Here is a 22065-nt window from a genome sequence, read left to right on the forward strand (position 1 = left end):
ATATAGTTTCATAATTATTGAAAATAACTAATTTTGTAAATTAATTTACTGTATAACTTGTGATAACTATGTAAAAATTAAATAGCAGCATAAAAGTACATGAAAGATTAATTTCATTGCACAATCTAAGAAATTTACACAAGCTGACAAAACTTTATTTTTTAATTCTAATTGCATTAATGTCTTACAATATTTCAACCTTTGTAAAGGTTTAAACCTTCGTAGACCTTTGTAAAATACTGCAGTTACAAGAATCAACAACTAAAATCGTATAACTACATATGCGAATACACACAAATCATGTGATACTCTTTGTGTGCTACTACTAATAATAAATATACTTGCCCCTGGAATCTTTCTGTGTCAACATCTTCTAGTACAAGTGTGGATTCTCTGTCTTTCCGCTGTTGAGGTCCCAGAATCTCTAAACATAATACAAAAATGTTTTTAAATTCACTTCTTTGATCCCATCTGATCATAATACAGCATTTTATTAATCCAATATTTGCCTGAGTGATGTGCCACTCAAAGTACAGCCTACCCTAACCTATCCATAAAAAAGTAATGCAATATACCATAACAATCTCAGATGTGCATATTGCCTAAATTGGAATCACCAATTAACCTAATACATATGTCTTTAGGAATGTGGAAGGAATACCAAAGTGTTCAGGGGGAGACTCATGCAAACAAGGAAAACAAGCACAACCCACACAGACGAAATCTGGGCAGGGGGTTTGAATTATGGATGTTAGACCTGAGGGTTGGCAGAGCTATCTAATGTATAACCAACAAGTAACAGATAAATAATAAATACAATTAAAACAATCAGTTAATACAGAAAATAGAAGAATAAGGAGAATTTCTGGCATTACAGTAGGTCAAGTAATCATTAAACAGTGTATGTCTAATGCCCAGTTTCAGAGAATTTCATAAACAAGTTAAAATGCCTAGGGATATAATACTATAATTTATAAGACCTTTGTAAAATACTACAGTTACAAGTATCAACAAACTAAAACCTAACTTTCCAATGACTAACTAAAAAGGAAGTGGACAGCCAATAGTAAATCATCACTTGATTATGTTATAATCAGCTACTGTAATTATTATTAATAATGTTATGACATTTCATTAAATATTGAATATTTCATAGTTCCTGTTTACAAAATAGTATCAATGGCAAATAAATAGTTATAATTAACACATTTGTTCACGTTAAAACTGTTTTTAATTTAAAATTGACAACATAAAAACACAAAATTTGTTGTGGTAATCTTTAATGTATACATTATAATCAATTTTTCATGTTCTGAATTTAAAAAAGTACTAGTGATAAGCTGTATATATTATTAATATATACTGTATATTATAAAAAGGTGCCATAAAATACTCACTACCTGGAATTTTTTGTTCATTCTTCTTCCTAACTTCATATTTGTTTGTATTTGAAATGGCATCATCTTTCCCGTCCTCCTCCTCATCAACTCCAAGATCAAATGTTACATCAAAAATAACTGATTTACGGCATTTATTAACATCATCATTATGCATGTTGTCAATATAACTTTTTATGCCAGAACTGGGCTTCTTTTCCTTAGTTTTTAAAGATGGTTTCCAATGCAAAAACACTGAAATAAAAATAAATATCACTACACATGTCTTACACATCTTAAAATAAAAATATATATTTAAAAATGTAGCTCATAGGCAAATTTTCAGCTGAAATGTCATTTTTTAGGATACTAAAGTTTACTGGAACATATTAAAAAAAATTTAACATTTATTATTTCCAGCAAGCACCTGTTTATTTCTTTCTAATTATTTTATTTGTACTTTCTCTTGTTGTAGAGAAAGATATAGGTTGGTAATCTTCACATCTCCCATCACTTCTTTTTTTAACAATTATCACACGAGTTTGAAGAGTGCAAAGTCAACACACAATTTTTTTTTTGTTTAACATTTAATATTAAATTCAACCTGTATCGACTCGCATCTTTAGGAACCTTATTAAATCTTTATAAAGCGTTGTATGCAAAATGTCTATAGCATTGTGAAGACCTACTCCCACACTTCCATCTGGCATAAGGCACTATAGCATCCAAATGCTGTGTATGGATGGCATGACAATAAAGCCACTTGACTTGACAGCCAGCAAATCTTTCTTAAGTTAACAAAATGCTACCATTTTTCTATTATTTTAACAAAAATGTGATATGAAAAATGTAAATGTACATGTATAATTTATTAGGTTTAATTAAACAAGTTTTAAAATGACAAAAGCAGAAGTTGAACCTTACAGGTGAAAAAGTCCTGAAAATTATTTTTGTTTCCACAAATTTCTGTATATATGGTGTAGGATGTGCACATTAAGAGTACTGGGTTTAACTTTCCTTTAACATACATTCTATTAATATGATAACTTTAGTAAAATAAACTTATATGCATATTAAAATTCTTATTTCTTAAAATGTGATATAAATATACCATCATCACAAAATATCTTGGGTAACTGTGGTAGTGATGAAATGCCCATCTTGACTTCATCTTGACTTTCACACCTTTAAAAATATATTTCAATTAAAACATACATCATCTTAAATGAATCACATTAAATACTTCTGACAAACTCTATTTAAGAAAAAATACAAAATAACTTAATTGACTACTTGATTCCTTCAATGAGAGCATTACTGTCTACCCTGGTAGGATAAGGTTACCAAATTCCTTATTTTAAGGAAATGCTGCTGATGCTAAGGTAGATACAGGGCTGAAAGTTGCATGCAAAAACACATTAACGGAAAAGTCTTTAAAAATCCATCATACCTTTCCATGCCTGGTACAGGGGACTTTCTTCTTTGTGAAAATTCATAATGATCCAAAATCCCCACATCTTGTGACATTTTCATCTAGTTGAATACATAACAGTACATAAAATATGATATATAAGCAAAGGTAACAGTAATATTCCTAATCCCTTTATAAACTCTTCTTCCACCCATAGTAAATGTTTCCAATTCAGAAAAAATGTAAAATTTATTACCTTTAGACGTTTTACTGGTGTATATGGCAATGCTTCATTTCTACTTTTGAGATCCAGCAGATAAGAAGAAAGGTTTGAGTCTGAATATTTGCTGTTTTTTGTTGCCAGAGATACCCCTTTATTACCTAAAAATAAAAGAGTGGCATTTAGAAAACTGTGATGGAATTTGCAAAACTGTTTATAACTGGCATTTTAGGTCAAGCAGGGAGTCCTAATATATAGTGTTAAATTTCAACACATTTAGCAAATTTCTTACAACATTTGCTAACTAGTGAGCTGGTCATTTTTTAATATACATGAAGAAAATACAACCTGTAGATGAAAGATGGTGGAGTTCTTTAAAAGACATTTTTCTTTGTTTAGATTCCAAAACAATTACTGAAATGAATGTTATTTACTTGACTTTTAAAGAAAACTGAAAGACAGAGCTACTTACGGTCACAATGTGAACAATTATTTAGAAGGACAGCCTTGAAAGTCAGCTGACTTGGTTACAATTACAGTCTCCACATGTCGTTATTTTTAAAATAATGGCAACACTGTTACATACCTGTATATTTATCACTTGCATTACTCAAATTGTGATTTTTGTGAGTCTTCGTTAGAAAATATCCTCACAATTCATTATTTTTCAGATACATTAAACTGTTAAGGATTATTTTCTTTATATAAATTTGGAACACAATACATAATTACATTACAAAAAAATTAATATGTTTACTACTATAATGTTAAATTATCATCTATGAATATGTATGTATACTTTGGATAATGCTGTTAATAGACAACTAATGCAATATTTAGAAAATTAAAGAAATAATTTTAAAGCTGACACCTTTATCAGAATTACAAATAAGGTTTCCAGATTCCTCAGTTGAACACTGTGGATTCTCCAGTATTTCATTCTTCACCATATTTCTATGAATTCCATATCTCTTAGGTACACAATAATACACGCCAAATTTCTGCTGAATGTCTATTCCAACTAAATTAACAAAAACATTTATTTCAATTAAAGGATAAACTTTACATTTGTTAACATAAATTTAGAACTCATCACCTTATACTACAAACTACAAGTACATCATTCATATATTATACTGTATATTATTTATTTTTGTTGCTTAAATTCCATAATGGTTTTTAGGTACCTTATCCAATGTTATTTTTTATATGACTTTGAAATATTCATTTAGTTAGCACAAAGAATTCATATGAATTAGAGAGTGTAAAATAAACTGATTCCCTAAATTAAAAGCGGTCAAAGCAGTAAAAACATCTGATATTTTAAAAAACTAAATATATTGCACAACATAATATTCTGAAAATATTAATTGGCATTCGTAGAAAAGGGTTTGAAATCCAGAACTAACAGCTGTACACTCTTTCAAAGTCTGTACCATTAAATGTTAATTATATTCAGACTACAGGCCATTCAATTTTTTGAAAAATAGATAATAGCATTGCTTGTAGCTTTCATAGTATTGCTGTCTGACTGCAAGACTTTTGTAGCTTTTGTGTGCGGTGCATGATCTGAAACTTTCAATTTGAGGCTACATTTTCTTTTTAAGCCGGTAAAAGCAGTGTCATAAAAAACAGCTTGTCAGGGAATTACAGTATATATTTCGATATCTTACAGAAGTCAACAAATTGAGGTTAACTTCAGCATATCTTGAAATATGACTCAGCATTAGCTGAATTGGTAGGAAAATTAGGCAAATTGAGAGAATTCTAAAACTACTATTTTTTATGTAAAATATTGGTTCTTAAACTATGGGTTGCAACCCATTGTGTGCTGTCTGAATTTGGGTCACACAGGATCGCGATTCAAAACAGTACTCAATGGAAAAGTGTTGCGTTTGGTTTGTGGAGCGTCTAGCGATGGGTCACCATGGGCCTTTTAAGCAAATGCCATTGTCCTGTATACAGTAATCGGTGGCGATTGTCCAAGGTGGAACTGGGATGACTGCCGGTGCCAATTCTCCAGAGGGGACCCAATGTCCCCCTGCACTCCACTGGTGTAATGGCAGTTGGCAATTCTGGATATCAAGGATAGAAAAATGGCAAAATTGAGTTGTGATGGAAAAATATTTATGAACCATTTATGATAAAATCAATCAAATCAACTAGGCCCAATTATAGTATATGGGTGGCCAAAGCCATCAGTGATTCAACTTTAGAATAAGTGAGTTACACTTAAATGGGCTATTTATACAATCTAGGTCACCTATTCATATCCTGAAAAGGTACTTGGCAAACAGCAACAAGTCTGTTGATTATGAAGGTAAAGTGCTTGTCATTTAGGGATGTCAGAATTTCTAGACATGAAAGTACAGCAGGAAAAATGAAGCTAAATGAATTCAAATTGAAGACAATTAGTTTACAGCTTAATGTTACTTGTCAATATTAATTACGGAGGTAAGTCAATTTTTTTTAAAGATAATTTTTGCAATAATTTTATTTGGGGTGGTGTCACAGATTTCCTCGTAAATATATGGAAATATGGTGTGGTCATGGTCACAGTGGTTAAGTTTTGACCTTGATTTGTCAGATTCTCTTTGTTTCTAGGAGAATATATTGTTGTTTTACTCTCTTGTTTGTACCAAAGAAGAATAGCAGGCAATAATTTGCTTTATATGGACTAAAGGTGTACCAGGGAACAAAAACCAGTGAGAGTTTTCTGCACAATAATGAGTGTGGAAGAATAATTTTAGGGTAACATAGCATTCATCTTAAAGAAATAGCATAAAGGCGTAATACATGTCAGAAACCTGTTCAGGCACACCAGGAAACCAGATAAAGGTCAGGTGAACAACAAAATGTATACTGAAATATAAAGAATTGGTTTAGGAAAAATACTGAGAAAATAATGTACCAGAAGAAAGGTTGATGTAATATACAAAATGTAGTGAAAGATGACTAATAAATGACCAAGAAATCAGCAAATGTCCTATAAATGAGAATGGACAGTTATATGCACAGAAACATCAAGGGTGGTGGCGCAACTCAAAAGGTATAAGAAGAACCAGAATATAACAGACTTTTAGTTTATATAAATCATTTGCGTGTAAACCAATGAACCAACCAGAGGAAAATGTATGCAATGATTGACACTCTATGTAAATTCAGTACTTTATAAAATGAACCTCTATTCTTTGTTTTCTCTGACTATTCTGACCATGCTGTAACAGAATGCTTTTGAAGAATACTCCCTCCAAGGCATTCTGCTGAGGAGTAATTAAAAGATTCAATGAACATCTTTTCTCCTGCCTGATTACTGAATTGTCCTGTTAGAGGATGTTTTTTTCTTTAATAAGATGTTACATTTTGACCACAGGAGACAGTGTTTTACCACAGTGGAATGTTTATAAAAGGATTGAGAAGCTCAAAAATGGTCAGATAAGCATTAAGCGTGAAAGAGAATGAGGCCACCTACATTCTCTAATGACTACAACATTACCAAGTCTGTATCATCATTCTGGCAAACTGGCCAGAATTTCAGTCCCTGGTATAGCTTTTTTGGTCCAAATGGAGAAAATACTTCCCACAGTCACACCATCTTTACACACACGCAAGGTGACATGAACACATAGTAGAGTTTCTTTTTATAGAATCAAACAAAATCAATAAGATTATTTAATTACTTACACTAAAGAGGCAAACATGTGTTTTTTTTTTTTTTACTTGAAGATATTATCGTGAAGAAGGCCATTCAATTCCTACTAACATGGTGCAGCTACAGTATAATAGTAACAAGATAATTAATGTTTGTGAATTTAATATTTAACATTTAATTTAATATTTAACTTAATTTAAAATGTGATTCATTCATAAAATTTGCTTTTTCATCTTAATGATTTGTAAAATAAAATTGGGTGGACAAATAAACACTTAGCCATAGGTACTCCTATGAAGCTACTTAAATTATAAGCAAATAATTTGAACAATGTATAGGTCAGGTCTCTATTTTCCCAGCATGTATTACATCAAGAAGGAATTCAACTGAATATTTAGTTATGTGGTAGGTGAAGAAAAAATGTATATATAAAACACTATAATGCTTTAGTATTTTCATTTCCCATTTGTTCATCCATTTGTTCACTATTTCAGAAATTGAAAAAGAGTAGCAATAGATTATTTTGAATCACAGAATTCAAATATTAATTAGAAATGTGATTTGATGAAAATTCTAAAACAAAGATGGAGAACACATAAAAATATATGTTATTAGATCTGTGCTAGTAAAGATCTATACTATTTAGTCATTTCTGACTGGAGAAAGCTCATTACCTCATACTGTATAGCTCTACAACTGGATACATATTAGAAAACAAAAGTTTGGCATGTGCAGTTTTGCAAAACCATTAAGAAAAATTACTCACAAAATCTTTACCAGTTGCAATTTTACTGTGTGCCACTGACATAGAGGTAAGAATGACAAACTGCAAGTAAAGCAGCAAACACATGTCTTATTAGTCCCTGTTTCTTCAAAATCTTTGTGTGAAGGTTTTCTCTCTGTTTACTCCATGAATTCATGTCCAGCAAACAGACATGTGTAGTTTGGTGTTTACTAATTCTGAAAGCGACACCAAATAAACTAAAGCATTACCATAAAAGCAGAGAGAACATGATTCACCAATTTGCTAGTGACTAGTTACTCTTAGTAGGAGTAAATGAACTACTCTCCTCCACTACTTAGTGAAGGAAGCAAACAGTGTGAATGTTGGTAACTGAAGTAGCATGCAAATTTACTGACCAGTGCAGGCAAAGGGTGAGGGTGGGGGAATAATGCAATCGAACTGGGATTCAGACTTGAACCAGGTGATCCAAGTGTGAAATCATTCTTAAATGCTGTAGTCATTATTAACTCTTTACTGTCACATGTACAGAGGACAGTGAAAATTGTATCTATGTTTGCTAATCAACACATAATTCATTGCCCATCTACAGCCAAGTCAAGTCCACAACTGCATTTTTTCTACTTTTTTCTATCATCTTCAGAGGAAATGCTAAATTCTTCCTTGATAAGGTGAGCAGTCTGAAATGAAGGCTTTGCCATTATTATTCACTTTCTATGATGTCCTTTTCCAATATAGGGTCACAGGCCCATGTCCTAGCTGCAATTTGTGCAATTCCACATCCAAGCCTTACATGGCATCAGTTTATAAGAAGGCAAACTCACTTACATGGTAACTCTGAACCTATTGCCAATCAACCTAACTTATACATTTTTGAGATGAAGGAGAAAACTGGAGGACCCATAAACAAACTACGCTGCCAGAAGTATAATATGCAAACTTTATATTGTTCTCATATATTTTTTCACTGTTTTCATCTGATAGTGTATACAGTCAATTTGTAAAGACATTGATGACAAGTCTTAAATGGCATGGGATATTAGTCAGCTAAAAAATTACATTTTAACATGACAACATAGAAATTCCTCAAAAATCATATGCCAGATAAGAGACAGGCCAGTAAATCAGGCATGGTCGTAAGGGGACACTACTAGAACAACACTATGCCTCACTGTCTTGGAATGTCAAACCTGTACAGTTATACATAAACTCACCATACTCTGAGCTTATTAGGTTCACACTTAATTCTTCTCCTTCTACTGCTTTGGTGACCTCAATTTTCTTTGACCAACTTCCAGATTTCAGCAACATAAAATCTCTTAGGATTAAAGAGAATATTAAAATTTCCAATAAAATAATTTAAAATGAATCATACCTACAAATTGACTGGGGGTAAAAATATCCATGCATTAAAACATTATTAACCCTAAAGTCTTTAAAAGCTCGGAGATAGCATTCACAGATACAATGGCTGCAAACTGAAGCATGTTGGTAGTATTATATTCAGGACGCCCTACCTACCAGTGCACAGCTAAATTTTAACTAGATGAAAAAACAGAAAGTGAAAGTCAGTCAATTACAGAACAAAAGTAAAATAGTCAGCACCCATTACTGTCAGGCAATAAAATGTTTTCAAAGTATTTTGCAGAGAAGAATAATGTCAGGTGCGGAAGGCACATTTTAAATTCCAAAAATTATCATGGTGATGATTCCGGCAAAGCATGAGTAGTAGAAGTTACATATCTAATTACTTTATAAATCATAACGATTAGTGAAGAAGTTATTTATAGAAAGAAGTTAAATAGTTACGAGAGTTTTTGTTTGAAGATCACTCGATTATCAGTATCTCCTATTAGAATAGTTACATAATGACTATCTGGAGCTGTCCTTTTCAACTTCAACTGTTCATGGTTTATCAAGTTAACAGTAATTACAATTTCCGCAGCTAAAGCATTGTATCTTGCCATCTACAAAATAAAATTTCCAGAAAACAAATTTAAGATTAGATTATGATTAACCCTTTATGAAGACCACAAATGACTGCAAACATCCATACAATAAGTTTTACTGAGTATACTTTATTACGATTAAGATCATGGACGACTAAACCAGGACAAGCTGTCACTCCATAACAGGAAAAACTCAAAAACCCACTCATTCACACAAAGTCTGTTTAGCATAGCCAAAAAACTTTACAAAATGTCTCTAGGATATGAGAAATAGATTCCTAATTAGAAAACCCAGATAAAAATACAAAGAGAACATGAAAACCACAGTACAGTAATCACATAAAGCTCAAATAATAAAAAACACTAATAATTGCAAACAAAATAAATAAATTTAATTCTAAATAGTAGTTTTTACACTTCAGAAATCTAATACCTGTTCTAGACTAACTTCATATTTTGGAAGATGTCGTACAGCTTCTTTTATCTGATTGCCAAAAGGCGGGTGCCTGTTTAAGACCTGTAAAATATATAACCACATTCATTAAATAAAACCTGAATTTGTATAGTAATCTCTGACATTAAAAGATAAATATTCTCTTAAATACCAGCTCCAGTTCCCTAGCATGTATTTCTTCAATCTTTTGGAATGTGGTCAAACCAGCATTTACCATTGCAGTAGATAATGTCACACCTGTGTGAAAAATAATTTATAATATCTGAAAAAGTAAACTTGTAAAGAATGCTTACTAAAAGAGACCAATGTTTTCTTCTTAAGCAAACTGAGACAAAAAGAATGTATTAATATTTTTCCAACAAGAACAAGACAAGAATGGAAAAAAGGGTACATTTTACATAAAGTTTAGAAAATATTTCTTTCCACATGAATCTGTAAATTAAATAAGTGCCTTAAGTTACCAAATAGTATACACAAAACCTTTGTATCTCATGAAACAATTTACCTAGCAATGTTTTTCAAAGTAACATGGGGCCCTTCATTATTATGGACAGGTCAGGTGAATGCGATAAAACCATGTATGCTTGTCTGAATGGTCTGTTAACATTTAAACTTTTATAACTATCATCAGCAACTCTATTTCACTGCAATTATAGTGCATATTTTAATGGAAATAAAAAAACTGCATCCATTAAAAACCATTTTCAAGATAATAGGTTTTGTATTTACACATCTTGTTATACACATATACTAAATAGTTTTAAGTGTCAACAATTTAGTCACTGGGGTTTTCCCATTTTGTTCAGATTTAGGACTAGAGACTGTGCTTTAATTTTTTGTGAAGTTCAGGCATACTTCATTTATTATATTTTTCCTACACTGATATTCTGAATACCCTCAGTATTTTAGAATTTAATTTGCATTGCTTCATGATGGGTGCCTGCTTTAAACTGTTACTTTCATCAAAAGTTTAGACAACCATGCCTCATAAAGGAAACTTTCTGGGGGAGAGGTTTTCACATTTCATTGATCTTCTCACAAGCTTTTGAAATACTAACTAAAGAGGTTAGTGTGAAACTAGTGAGAAGAGCATAAGTGAAATTGTCAAATTCTGTTATCATCTAACCTGCCCAATATCAATACAAGACCTGCCCAATATCTATATAAGAATATGAAGTCCCAATAATTTCCAATCACACAATTTCATGACCAAAATAAAATATTCAGCAAAAAACTTCATTGCTTAAAAAAAAGAAGTGTACATTAACTCGCTTCAAACCACAATATGCAAAAACTGAAATCATATATAGGCATAATTTTAAGGACAAGAGCAATTTCTTACCAATTTTATCAAGCTGCTTTGAAATAAAAGGAGATTCTTCCCAAAGTTTTGCTCTAAAACATTTTGCCAGAATCAATGAGTTTTGAAGTGCATTGAAGTTGGTTTTTGTATCTTGAGCAAGAAACTCTGATAAACCTAAATATAAAATGACAAATAAACATATGTGTTATGTCACAGACTTGCTAACAAATCCCCCAGAAAGTTGAGTGAGGGTAGGGGTGATCATGATATTGACTAACAAATAATAATAATCTGGCAATGAAAATGAATTCATGACTGGAAGAATGGGTGGATGGACAGATATGGACAGATAAACCATGTTTTGACTTTACAAACACTTTCGTGCATAGGACTGTGTTGTACCTTTACAAAGCTGTGTTCTACCAGCAAAATCCATCCACACTCTCTCACACACAAACACTTTTGAATGCTGGTGCAATTTAAAGTAATCAATCAACTTAATAATGCAAAGTGTTGTGTGCATTATCATCCCTGACAATAAGATATTTTAGTTTTCTTTTGCATATCCTAAGAACTGTACGTCACTGGTTATATTAGCCTTTGTTGAACAGTAACTCAGTAAAATAGTTTAATTAGTAATTTTATTTGCTACATAAAATAAAGTTCATTTTTATATTTCAGACTAGCTGTCTCACACGGATCCGCCCACGTAGTAGTAAAACAGGACATACTTTAAAAATTAATTTTAAAAAAATGTAATTTTTAATTTAATGTAATTTATATTGATAACTTTCATATTCGAGGGCCTCTTCATATACAATATTTTTGGTTTTGCTATTATGGAAGAGAATGTAGCTGTGATCTCTTTTCCCAAAAATGTAAAAAGCTGAGAAGGTATGTCTGGCCAAGTGGAAGGTTGGTACGGTCCAACATCAAACAATAGCACTATATTTGATCATGTTGAGCTCTTATGGGAGAGAGTACCCCGCGTGGGGAGAAGAGCATGTGGCTGTGATATCTCTGACAATCAGCAGCTACCTTGTAAAACACACGTTGCTGTGATCTCTCCCTCAAAAACGTGAAACATTACTCCTTAACAATATCTAGATGATAATGTCTGATAAACAAACAGGTATCGCTAGCTAAGCGGAGGCAGGGTACGCTTGAACATGTGGTGAGACATACACCAACTTGAACGGAGGCTGGCGTGTGAGTGAAGAGGGCCCCCCCACTCCTGACATCATGCTTCCCCCTCCCCTCAACCCGCAGTCTGTCTCTTGGATTTGTGCTAATAAAGTGCTACCAGAACTAAACTATGATACTTAGCACAATGAGAGTAGTTGCAAAATCAACAGGAATGTTCAAGCAAATTATAGAAAAAACCCAATCCAAAGCTGTTAAGTAGTTCTCTCGTGAAAAGTGGACAGACATACATATAGGCCAACAGACAGATGTTGGATTTTATTTATATATATATATATATATATATATATATATATATATATATATATATATATATATATATATATATATATATATATACTAATAAAAGGCAAAGCCCTCACTCACTCACTCACTCATTCATCACTAATTCTCCAACTTCCCGTGTAGGTAGAAGGCTGAAATTTGGCAGGCTCATTCCTTACAGCTTACTTACAAAAGTTGGGCAGGTTTCATTTCGAAATTCTATGCCTAATGGTCATAACTGGAAGGTATTTTTCTCCATTAACTATAATGGAGTTGAGCTGCAATGACGTGGGGGCCGGAGTTTCGTGTGACATCATCACGCCTCCCACGTAATCACGTGAACTAACTGTCAACGCAGTGCGTAGAAAACCAGGAAGACCTCCAAAAAGCGCTTAAGAAAACATGCATTATATAATTGAGAAGGCAGCGAAAAACAATAAGAAGTGAGCGAGTGACATATACTACCATATTCATGAGTGTTGCCAGCTCGGAAAGAAAGCACGGTGTAAACCTAAACTTTAAATTAAGTTCATAGACAGGCTACGCTGGCGTTTCACATACACACAGGTAATGCGGGATACAAGTTTAATGAGAGGACGAGGATATAAGCGAGTTTTGATCACTTTATAACTAAGTTAAAATTGTAGGTGAAGGGGTGTGCTTATGCAAATTCCGAGAGACTGTGTTTGTGGGGGATTGACAGTTAAGGCGGGTGGGGGAGTCACGTCATCATCTCCCCTCCCACCTCATTTTGCTCTGAGCTGAGCTCCGCGGCTAACGCTGTCTTCCGAAGCAACTTCGTCAGACTGCCACCAAATACTCACAGAAAAATCCACAAGTTAATACACACGCTGTCTCTATAGAGTTTCTACACACTGAATCCTCCAGGCACTACTTACAAAAGGTCACATTGACAATCGTGTTACGTTATTTTTAAAATCTTTCCTTTTCTTAGCACAAGCACAGCCGAGAAGCTTGATGCATGTGCTCCATAACGCGTTAAAAAATAATGCATTTTCACACTTTGCATTACAAGCAAAGGGGAGCTTTTGTCAATGCATGATTTCCTGGTACACGGATTACATTGATCAGCGCATCCCGATTCATTTTACCCTCGCACCACCTTAGTTTGAGAAGAAGTATGAAAAAATATGAGGTTAACACAGAAAAACAGATCACCAATTCAAGCTTTATGAATAATCGATTCGCCATCAATAATTGTTTTGGTAAAGCCATCCTCCTTCCATTTTATAATTTTTCCGCCACTAGCCATGATTAAATGAACGGTAAAAAGTAAGAGCAAAGCGAGGGTGACTTATTTAGGCAGGCATATATATGACAGCAACACTCATGACAATGTCAATCATGTTACGTTATTATTAAAATGTTTCCTTTTCTTTTTCATTACTTCTTTAACACACTACTTCTCCGCTGGTAGCGGGTATTTTGCTATATATATATATATATATATGAATGACCTCCAAAGAGCGCTGAGACTTTTGATATCATGAACGTGTCTGCAAACTGGGGTCTGCTGCCCAGCAAAAGTCGAGCAGCCAGCGCGTGCATAGCTGTGCCGGCCTTTGAGACGCTGACTGCGCTTCTGCCTTAAGTCAAAGTGAGCACTTTTAATTTTTTTCATCCTCCCCCAGCGCTATAGCCCAGACAAGTGCAAACACGGGACCCCTTTTCTACACCACGGCAAAATAATATTAAGGCGATTCACAATCGAGGCGAGGTGAGGCGAGGCACAAATTTGAACGTTCACATAGAAAATGTAATTTCAATGTACCTGTACTTCTTAAAACGTTAATGTTTTACTGTTTAATAACTTATAGACTATAATTTATTATTTTTCCCTTGCACTCAGTGACCAAACCTATACACACACATATAGACACATACAAACATACACACAAGTATATGTATGTGTATATATATACACACACACACATACATACACACATATATATAATTTGTGTGTGTGTATGTATGTATGTGTGTGAATATATGATGTAGATAGGTATGTATGTATATATATATTGTAACAGAATAAGATGCTTCTCACACCCTTGTACCCTCAGACTATACGTCAGACACCAGGTAAAAGTCCAAAGATGATATTTATTATAATAATAAGTGCACAAAGCACGCTCCTCTCCACAATTCACAATAACAATAAACCACAATAATAAACAATCCTCCACTCCCAGACGCTTAGCCACCCTGCCTCCCAACTCAGCTCATCGTCTGGGAGCCCCCACAGTCCTTTTATATTCCCTGACCCGGAGGTGTTCCTTCCCAACAGTCCACAAGTCCTTATTCCTTCCGGGTCAGGGTAAATAATGTTTCTCACCCCGGAAGCCCGTCGCTCTTCCTATGACGAACTTCCGGGTCATAGGGCATGAAGAATTCTTCGGTCCTCCCTGCAGCTCCCTCTCGTGGCCCCATGGCATCCAGCAGGGCGGTGCACAAAAACTACATGGTCCATAATGCCCTGCTGGTCTTCTGGGGACCTCCATGCTGCAAGGAGGGCTCCACCTGGCGGCTTGGGGGTATTGGCGGGGTACATGGCCGGCCATATCTTACAGTACTCCCCAGCGACGAATTATACAGATTCGGAGCGGCCTGCCCCGAGAGGGAAGTCTTCCTCCAAGAGGACGCGTCATCCGGGCTCTGCCTGCGTTGCCCCTGACCTCGAGCAAACCTTGGGGGGACGGTGTACCTCCTGTCTCCCCGGGGACATTGGCGCCACTCGTGACCCGGTCGCTGGCAATTGTAGCACCGACGAAGTCCTCCTGGTTGGCACTTTTCTCGAGACCTGAAACATCTCGGGAACTCGGTCAGCTCCACCCTTTCCCCCGTCAAGGAGGGTTTTCTGGTCGCCTCGCTGCTCTCCGCCCTTTTTCCCACCTTGTCAGGAGACCCACGGTGTATTTCGGGATCTCCTGCTTACTCTGTCGGCGACAGCTTGAGTCTCTCTATTAGAGAAAGAGAGCCTCTTTGCTGTTTGCATGCCCGTTGACTTTAAAGAAACCAGAGGCGGCGTCTTCAGCACCGCATCGCTCCGAGAGACAGCACTTTTCAGCTGCTCTGGTACGATCAGTGCTTCCACCGCCCCTTCTGTCATCACACCACACTCGTTTGTAGGGCTCGTAGTGACTTGGCACCGCTACTAATTAACCGCGGGCCCGCGCCACTCTGTGTCCCCTTATTCTGTACGGTACCGGTAAAACTCACCTGTACCGCCAAATCAATCATAATGGGAGACTCCTGACCAAATCGCCGTAGGAATTCATCCACCCTCCTTAAAGGCGCTTCGGCCGCTGCTCCCAGATCCCCAGTGATCTTCTTTATTGTCTCCACCACCTGTAAAAATTTGTGCACGGGCTGAAGCAACTTTTCCAGCTCGTGCACGCCCAAAAGTTACTTGATTCACCCGGAGGCATGCTCGAGCCATCATTAGCCTTACCCTCCGGTGGGAGCCAATAAACACGGCCGCTCCTGGCACGTGCTCAGACAGGTCCCGCAAGGGAGCCTGGGATTTGGAGTTCTTTTCGAGGACCGCGGTGCCGCTTTTGGCTGACTGTGATCCGTCTGTATCAATTTATCGACGGACCGATCAATCATTTCCGGACCTCCTTACCTTTTGTAGGGATAGCGGTACTTGATCGCCTCCCCTTTCCCTTCGAAAAACTCAAGTCCGTCTTTTCTTGGGCGAAGCCACAAACAGCTGGATACGGAACGCCACCTTCCTGGAATCCCTTGTGGTAGGTCACGTGTCCCTCGCCGGCACCCGTAATGCGGAAGTGCTTCGGGTTACTCGTTTGCCTGAATGAGAGCGTGCCATCGCCTTCGGGTCTGTCTTCTGCCTCCCGCAGAGCCTTCGGATGGACATCTGGGAGGTATGTACATGGGACATCATGTGTTAATTTAAAAAGATTATTCAGTACATTCCCCGTACATACCTCGTCGGTGACGTCCTCCTCCGGAAATCTCTCCCGAAATGCGTAGCCGCTCCATAGCTCCTCTTGAGCGCAGGCAATGCCGAAGCGCTAGACCTCCGCTGTTGCTGGCGCCTGCTTTGTCTTCTTCTTCCCATGACGGACTTGATAAAGATGAGGTTTCTGGCGATTTTTCTGTGTGTGTCGTGACGCTGTCTTTCCGGGATATTCTGTCCACAATAAATTTTTTAAATTCAGGTCCTCTGCCAAACTGACGGCCAGAGAATCCTGCCGGAGCTACGCCAATTGTAACAGAATAAGATGCTTCTCACACCCTTGTACCCTCAGACTATACGTCAGACACCAGGTAAAAGTCCAAAGATGATATTTATTATAATAATAAGTGCACAAAGCACGCTCCTCTCCACAATTCACAATAACAATAAACCACAATAATAAACAATCCTCCACTCCCAGACGCTTAGCCACCCTGCCTCCCAACTCAGCTCATCGCCTGGGAGCCCCACAGTCCTTTTATATTCCCTGACCCGGAGGTGTTCCTTCCCAACAGTCCACAAGTCCTTATTCCTTCCGGGTCAGGGTAAATAATGTTTCTCACCCCGGAAGCCCGTCGCTCTTCCTATGACGAACTTCCGGGTCATAGGGCATGAAGAATTCTTGGTCCTCCCTGCAGCTCCCTCTCGTGGCCCCATGGCATCCAGCAGGGCGGTGCACAAAACTACATGGTCCATAATGCCCTGCTGGTCTTCTGGGGACCTCCATGCTGCAAGGAGGGCTCCACCTGGCGGCTTGGGGGTATTGGCCGGGGTACATGGCCGGCCATATCTTACAATATATATGTGTATATGTAGATATGTATATAGATATGTAGATATGAAGATATGTATATATATATATATATATATATATATATATCTATATATATATATATGTCTATATATATATGTCTATATATATATATATATATATATGTCTATATGTATGTATGTATGTATGTATGTATGTATGTATGTATGTATGTATGTGTGTGTATATATATATATGTGTGTGTGTGTGTATATATATATGACAGCAGCAATCCAAGCTGTGAGAAAACAGTAAAAAGGAGGCGTGTCAGACGTCGTGGTACATTTTCTGATGCAGCTGCCGAAAACAACTTCGTGACGCTGCCGCCAAATACACAAAACAATTACTTTGACAATCATGTTATATTATTTTTAAAATGTTTCCTTTTCTTTTTCATAACTTCTTTAACACATGACATCGCTGTGAAGAGAGGGGTATTTTGCTATATATATATATATATATATATATATATATATATATATATATATATATATACATATCACAGCGACACTCATAACAGTGACAAAACAATTACACTGACAGTCATGTTACGTTATTTTAAAAATGTTTCCTTTTCTTTCTCTTTTCTTCTTTAACACACTACTTCTCCGCTGCCAAGCGGTATATATATATATATATATAGATAGATAGAGATATATATATATAGATAGATATGAGAACAACATATATATATATATATAGATACATAGATACAGTATATATATATATATATATATAAATATATATATATATATATATATATATATAGATAGATATGAGAACAACACTCATATCAATGACAAAACAATTACATTAACAATCATGTTACGTTATTTTTAAAATTTTTCCTTTTCTTTTTCGTACCTTCTTTAACACACTGCTTCTCCGCTGCGAAGCGCGGGTATTCTGCTAGTATATATATATACACACACATACAGTGGAACCTCGAGATATGAGTTTAATTTGTTCCAGCACTGAGCTTGTATTGCGAATTTATCGTATCTAGAACAAATTTCCCCATTGAAAATAATGGAAATCCAGTTAATCCGTTCCGCACCCCCAAAAATATCAACATAAAAATTAATTTTCCTAACAAATAACACTGATAAATAATATATACAAGTGGAACCTCGGTTTGCGAGTAACTTGGTTTACGAGTGTTTTGCAAGACGAGCTAAATTTTTTAATTAATTTTGATTTGATAAAACGTGCGATGTCTTGCAATACGAGTAGTATGGATACACTTTGTCTGCGGAGTGTCATGTGATCATAACTGAGCTGATGGTTCTCTCTCGTGCGTGTCTCTCTCTCTCTCTCATCTCTCTCTCTCTCTCTCTCTCTCTCTCTCTCTCTCTCTCTCTCTCTCTCTCTTGAGGGCAATCGTCTGCTATTTTCCGTCTGCATGTCCGCGATATTTTTGGATACGCTTATACGGCGAACTGCTACAGCGAAACAATGAAATCACAAGCGCACAAACGCGTTAAACATGTTTTGTAAATAACTTTTCATATTAAAATATACAATAAAATTGTTATTTATATTTGTAATATTAATCTTTCCTTTTTGTTATTATAGTAATTTAGAACAAATGTTACTAAATTGTTAACCAAAATTGATTTAAAAATTTTGTTTTTACATAAAATCTCTTACATTTTGTTAATCTGATTCCATTTCTGAAAATTTTTCCTGTATCTTGTGTTAAACCAAAATCTTGAATTTGAATGCAACCAAGCTGTGCCTGAATTAAACTATAAGAACATATTTTGGGAAATTGTTAAACATTGCTTAAACACCAATATCATTATTCACAAATTAAGTAATACTTTTTGAAAAATAATTATTCAAAATAAGTTAAGAGAATTGTTTGTATTTTTAATAATGTTAAAAAATAAAAAAGCAAATGATTCCTTTTTATTACCCTCATGTTTCTATTATTGCTTATATTTTAAAATGCATTTAAAATCAATAGTAAAATGCTTTTCATACAGCACTGCTTGAAAGTATGTTAAGACTATTTGTCAGAAAACACACATAAAAATATACAATGTTTAATATTAATCGAATAGAAAGTGAATAATATTGTCCACTTTTTAAACATATATAATCTGATTTCAAGCCCTCTGCAGGGTGGGGAGGGGGTGGTCACTGCAGTTTGGGCTCAAGGTATCCTGGAAAGGTCAGATGTCCTTTACATGGTACACTCACAGCAAGCTAATCTACTCACTAATCAACCTAACATGGACATCTTTGAGAGGAAAACCAGAGAAAATACTATTCAGATGGAGGGAGAACATGCAAACTCCTTACGCATACTATAACAAACTATGGCCATGTGAAAGTTGATTAACTATAACAAACAGCATAGCATGCTACATTTACATTTTTTAGTCCATTTTATCATTTAAATAAACATACATGCAAAATTCGAATGTGGAAAAAGTTACACCCCTACATTTAACATTACATCAAATACCCAAGATTAGAATTAGGTCCACTAGATCAGGTGCAAATGATTAGAAAATCATTAGAGAGCATCTTGAAAGGACTTGTCTTATTTAAACATCAAGCATTTAATTTGGTTTACTCTTTTTTGTTGGAATGTGTGTTATCACAATGCCTAGATCAAAAAAGCTATCTGAAGCCTTCAGAAAGAAGATTATTGATATCTGAGTCAGAGAAGATGTTTAAAAGATCTCCAAAAAATTGGAAATCTTACCTTTCTGCACATTCTGCATAGGAGTAAGGATGTGAGGATCTTACTATTCACTATTGAGAAACATAGCCTAGAACTTTTCTCAGTAAGATCTAGAGTGGTATTTCCATTCAACTTCTGCTGCTGTATTAAAGGATAAAACTACATCAAGTTTAGAGATTCCTAGATGTCATCCTGAGGTTTTTCAGGACATCATGTGTCATCTGTAAGATGGTTTTAAAGACCACTTATAATATTGAGAAATTTCTTCTAGTGTTAACATGTCCATAATTTTTAAATGTTCTTTTAACCCTATAAACTGATCATCAATTGCAATATTGTTCTTGAAATCATCTGCAGTTTCTTCAGATCATTTAAGTATATATTCCATGCATCATTTCAATCCACTCATACAGTTCTAGGGTGTCAAGAGGTGGTGCCTATCGCAGCAGCAGTGAATGTAGGGCAGGCACATTACAGGGTGCTAGTTTATCACATTGCCCACTTACACATAAATACACAGTGACATGTACATAAGGCCGATTTAGAATTGCCAATTAACCGAAAACACACATTTTTTTTGGGATGTGGGAGGAAAACTGCATAGTAGAATTGTTTGCAATTTTCTTCAATTCACTATTTTAATACAGAGCTCTGTATAATATAACCTTTAGTGTGTCTGCCTTAGGACACACATAATTGCTGATGTTCTCAACTAATTTATTAATTTGTAAAGCTAATGATTTCATTCAAAACGTTTGTAGTAATGTGAAAAAGGAAAGAAACCATAGTCACTTTCAGGGGAAAATTTAAACAAAAAGTAACAGGGCCTTACACAAAATCCTAGAACCCTGTGATGGAACTTGGAAGGTGAAAAATATTTATGGAGTGGTAGGAAATTTCATTACAGAAATAATATGGAATACAATATGAAATACCATCCTATGCTGTTAAGACCACTGTCACTAGATTTTCTTAGTAATTGGTTCTTTGATTGCTTAATGTGGTACCAAGTTATTTTACTAACTAATTTTAATTATTTCAGTTGTGCTAATGAGCACTGTGCTTCATTTGTTTTTTTGCTTAAGACTTAATTCTTAATTTATCCATTTATTTTTGTTGCATGCATTAGTCCCTAAAGAATATAACTTATTTTTAGAAAAGTAGAGACTGGTTTTAATTAAATAAGGCTCTGATAGTTATTTTTAAAAGACAGTTTTAATTAAATTAAGATTTGATAGTAAAACTGTAAAGTCTAAAGGACAATGATTATTCACAAACTTGCAGGTTTGTTAAAACTGTCTTTTGTTTTGAGTTAATTTGACAAATATAAGCATTATTCAAGTAAAATGTAGCTTTATTCAACAACAATGTTCCATTACCTACGCTAAACATATTCTGTTTCAATCTTATTTTTTAACTTTTTATTGTATATTGACAAATACTGAACTAGTATAAATTAAAAAGACTGAAATTTAACAAATACAGAATCACAAACATCTGTTAATTGATGGGAGCCTTTCATTGCATATTTACTTACCAATTTACCTTCATTTCACTGCTTTTTATCTTTCCATCAATTGGGAACCTATTCCAGATTTAAAACATATAAAAACAAAAACGTTCAAACACCAATATTCACTAACACACAATCAATATCAATGCCTTTCTGGGATTTCAAAGTGTAGTATTTCATTTTTAAATGTGTCAAAATTCTGTTTTCTTTTAAATGTATAAGAAATTTAAAAATATAAAGTCATTTCTAATCATTCACTTTCAGCAATACAATCATCCATCCACCATTTAGGTTACATTTAGAGTTTTCTGTGCCACTTGCTACGGTTGCAGTGATTCTGTGTCACTCATTCAAGTGGGGGATGTAACTTTTAATGTGGGAAAGTATATTTGCATTTGCATTTTGACCCCAAATCTTTCAGAAAGCAACAATAAAACAATATTTAAAACAAGTAAGTGTATGCAAGTGTTTA

The 22065-nt window shown here is 35.0% G+C and overlaps 1 protein-coding gene across 1 annotated transcript in view; it reads right to left on the bottom strand.

Moving 5' to 3' along the window:
- hfm1 (helicase for meiosis 1) overlaps nt 1–22065 on the bottom strand; it is an 88781-nt gene that overhangs the window by 21163 nt on the left and 45553 nt on the right. The window contains exons 21-33 of the mRNA XM_039734649.1: nt 21618–21665; nt 19036–19133; nt 11147–11281; nt 9956–10041; nt 9784–9867; nt 9211–9368; nt 8616–8719; nt 3894–4028; nt 3044–3168; nt 2827–2909; nt 2488–2561; nt 1401–1631; nt 342–424 (exon numbers count right to left, since the gene is read on the bottom strand). Coding sequence (XP_039590583.1) covers nt 342–424; nt 1401–1631; nt 2488–2561; nt 2827–2909; nt 3044–3168; nt 3894–4028; nt 8616–8719; nt 9211–9368; nt 9784–9867; nt 9956–10041; nt 11147–11281; nt 19036–19133; nt 21618–21665 — 1444 coding nt within the window. The remainder of the gene's footprint in view (nt 1–341; nt 425–1400; nt 1632–2487; nt 2562–2826; nt 2910–3043; nt 3169–3893; nt 4029–8615; nt 8720–9210; nt 9369–9783; nt 9868–9955; nt 10042–11146; nt 11282–19035; nt 19134–21617; nt 21666–22065) is intronic.

The sequence above is a fragment of the Polypterus senegalus genome, chromosome 14 (assembly GCF_016835505.1).
Source record: "Polypterus senegalus isolate Bchr_013 chromosome 14, ASM1683550v1, whole genome shotgun sequence".
Lineage (NCBI taxonomy): Eukaryota > Metazoa > Chordata > Cladistia > Polypteriformes > Polypteridae > Polypterus > Polypterus senegalus.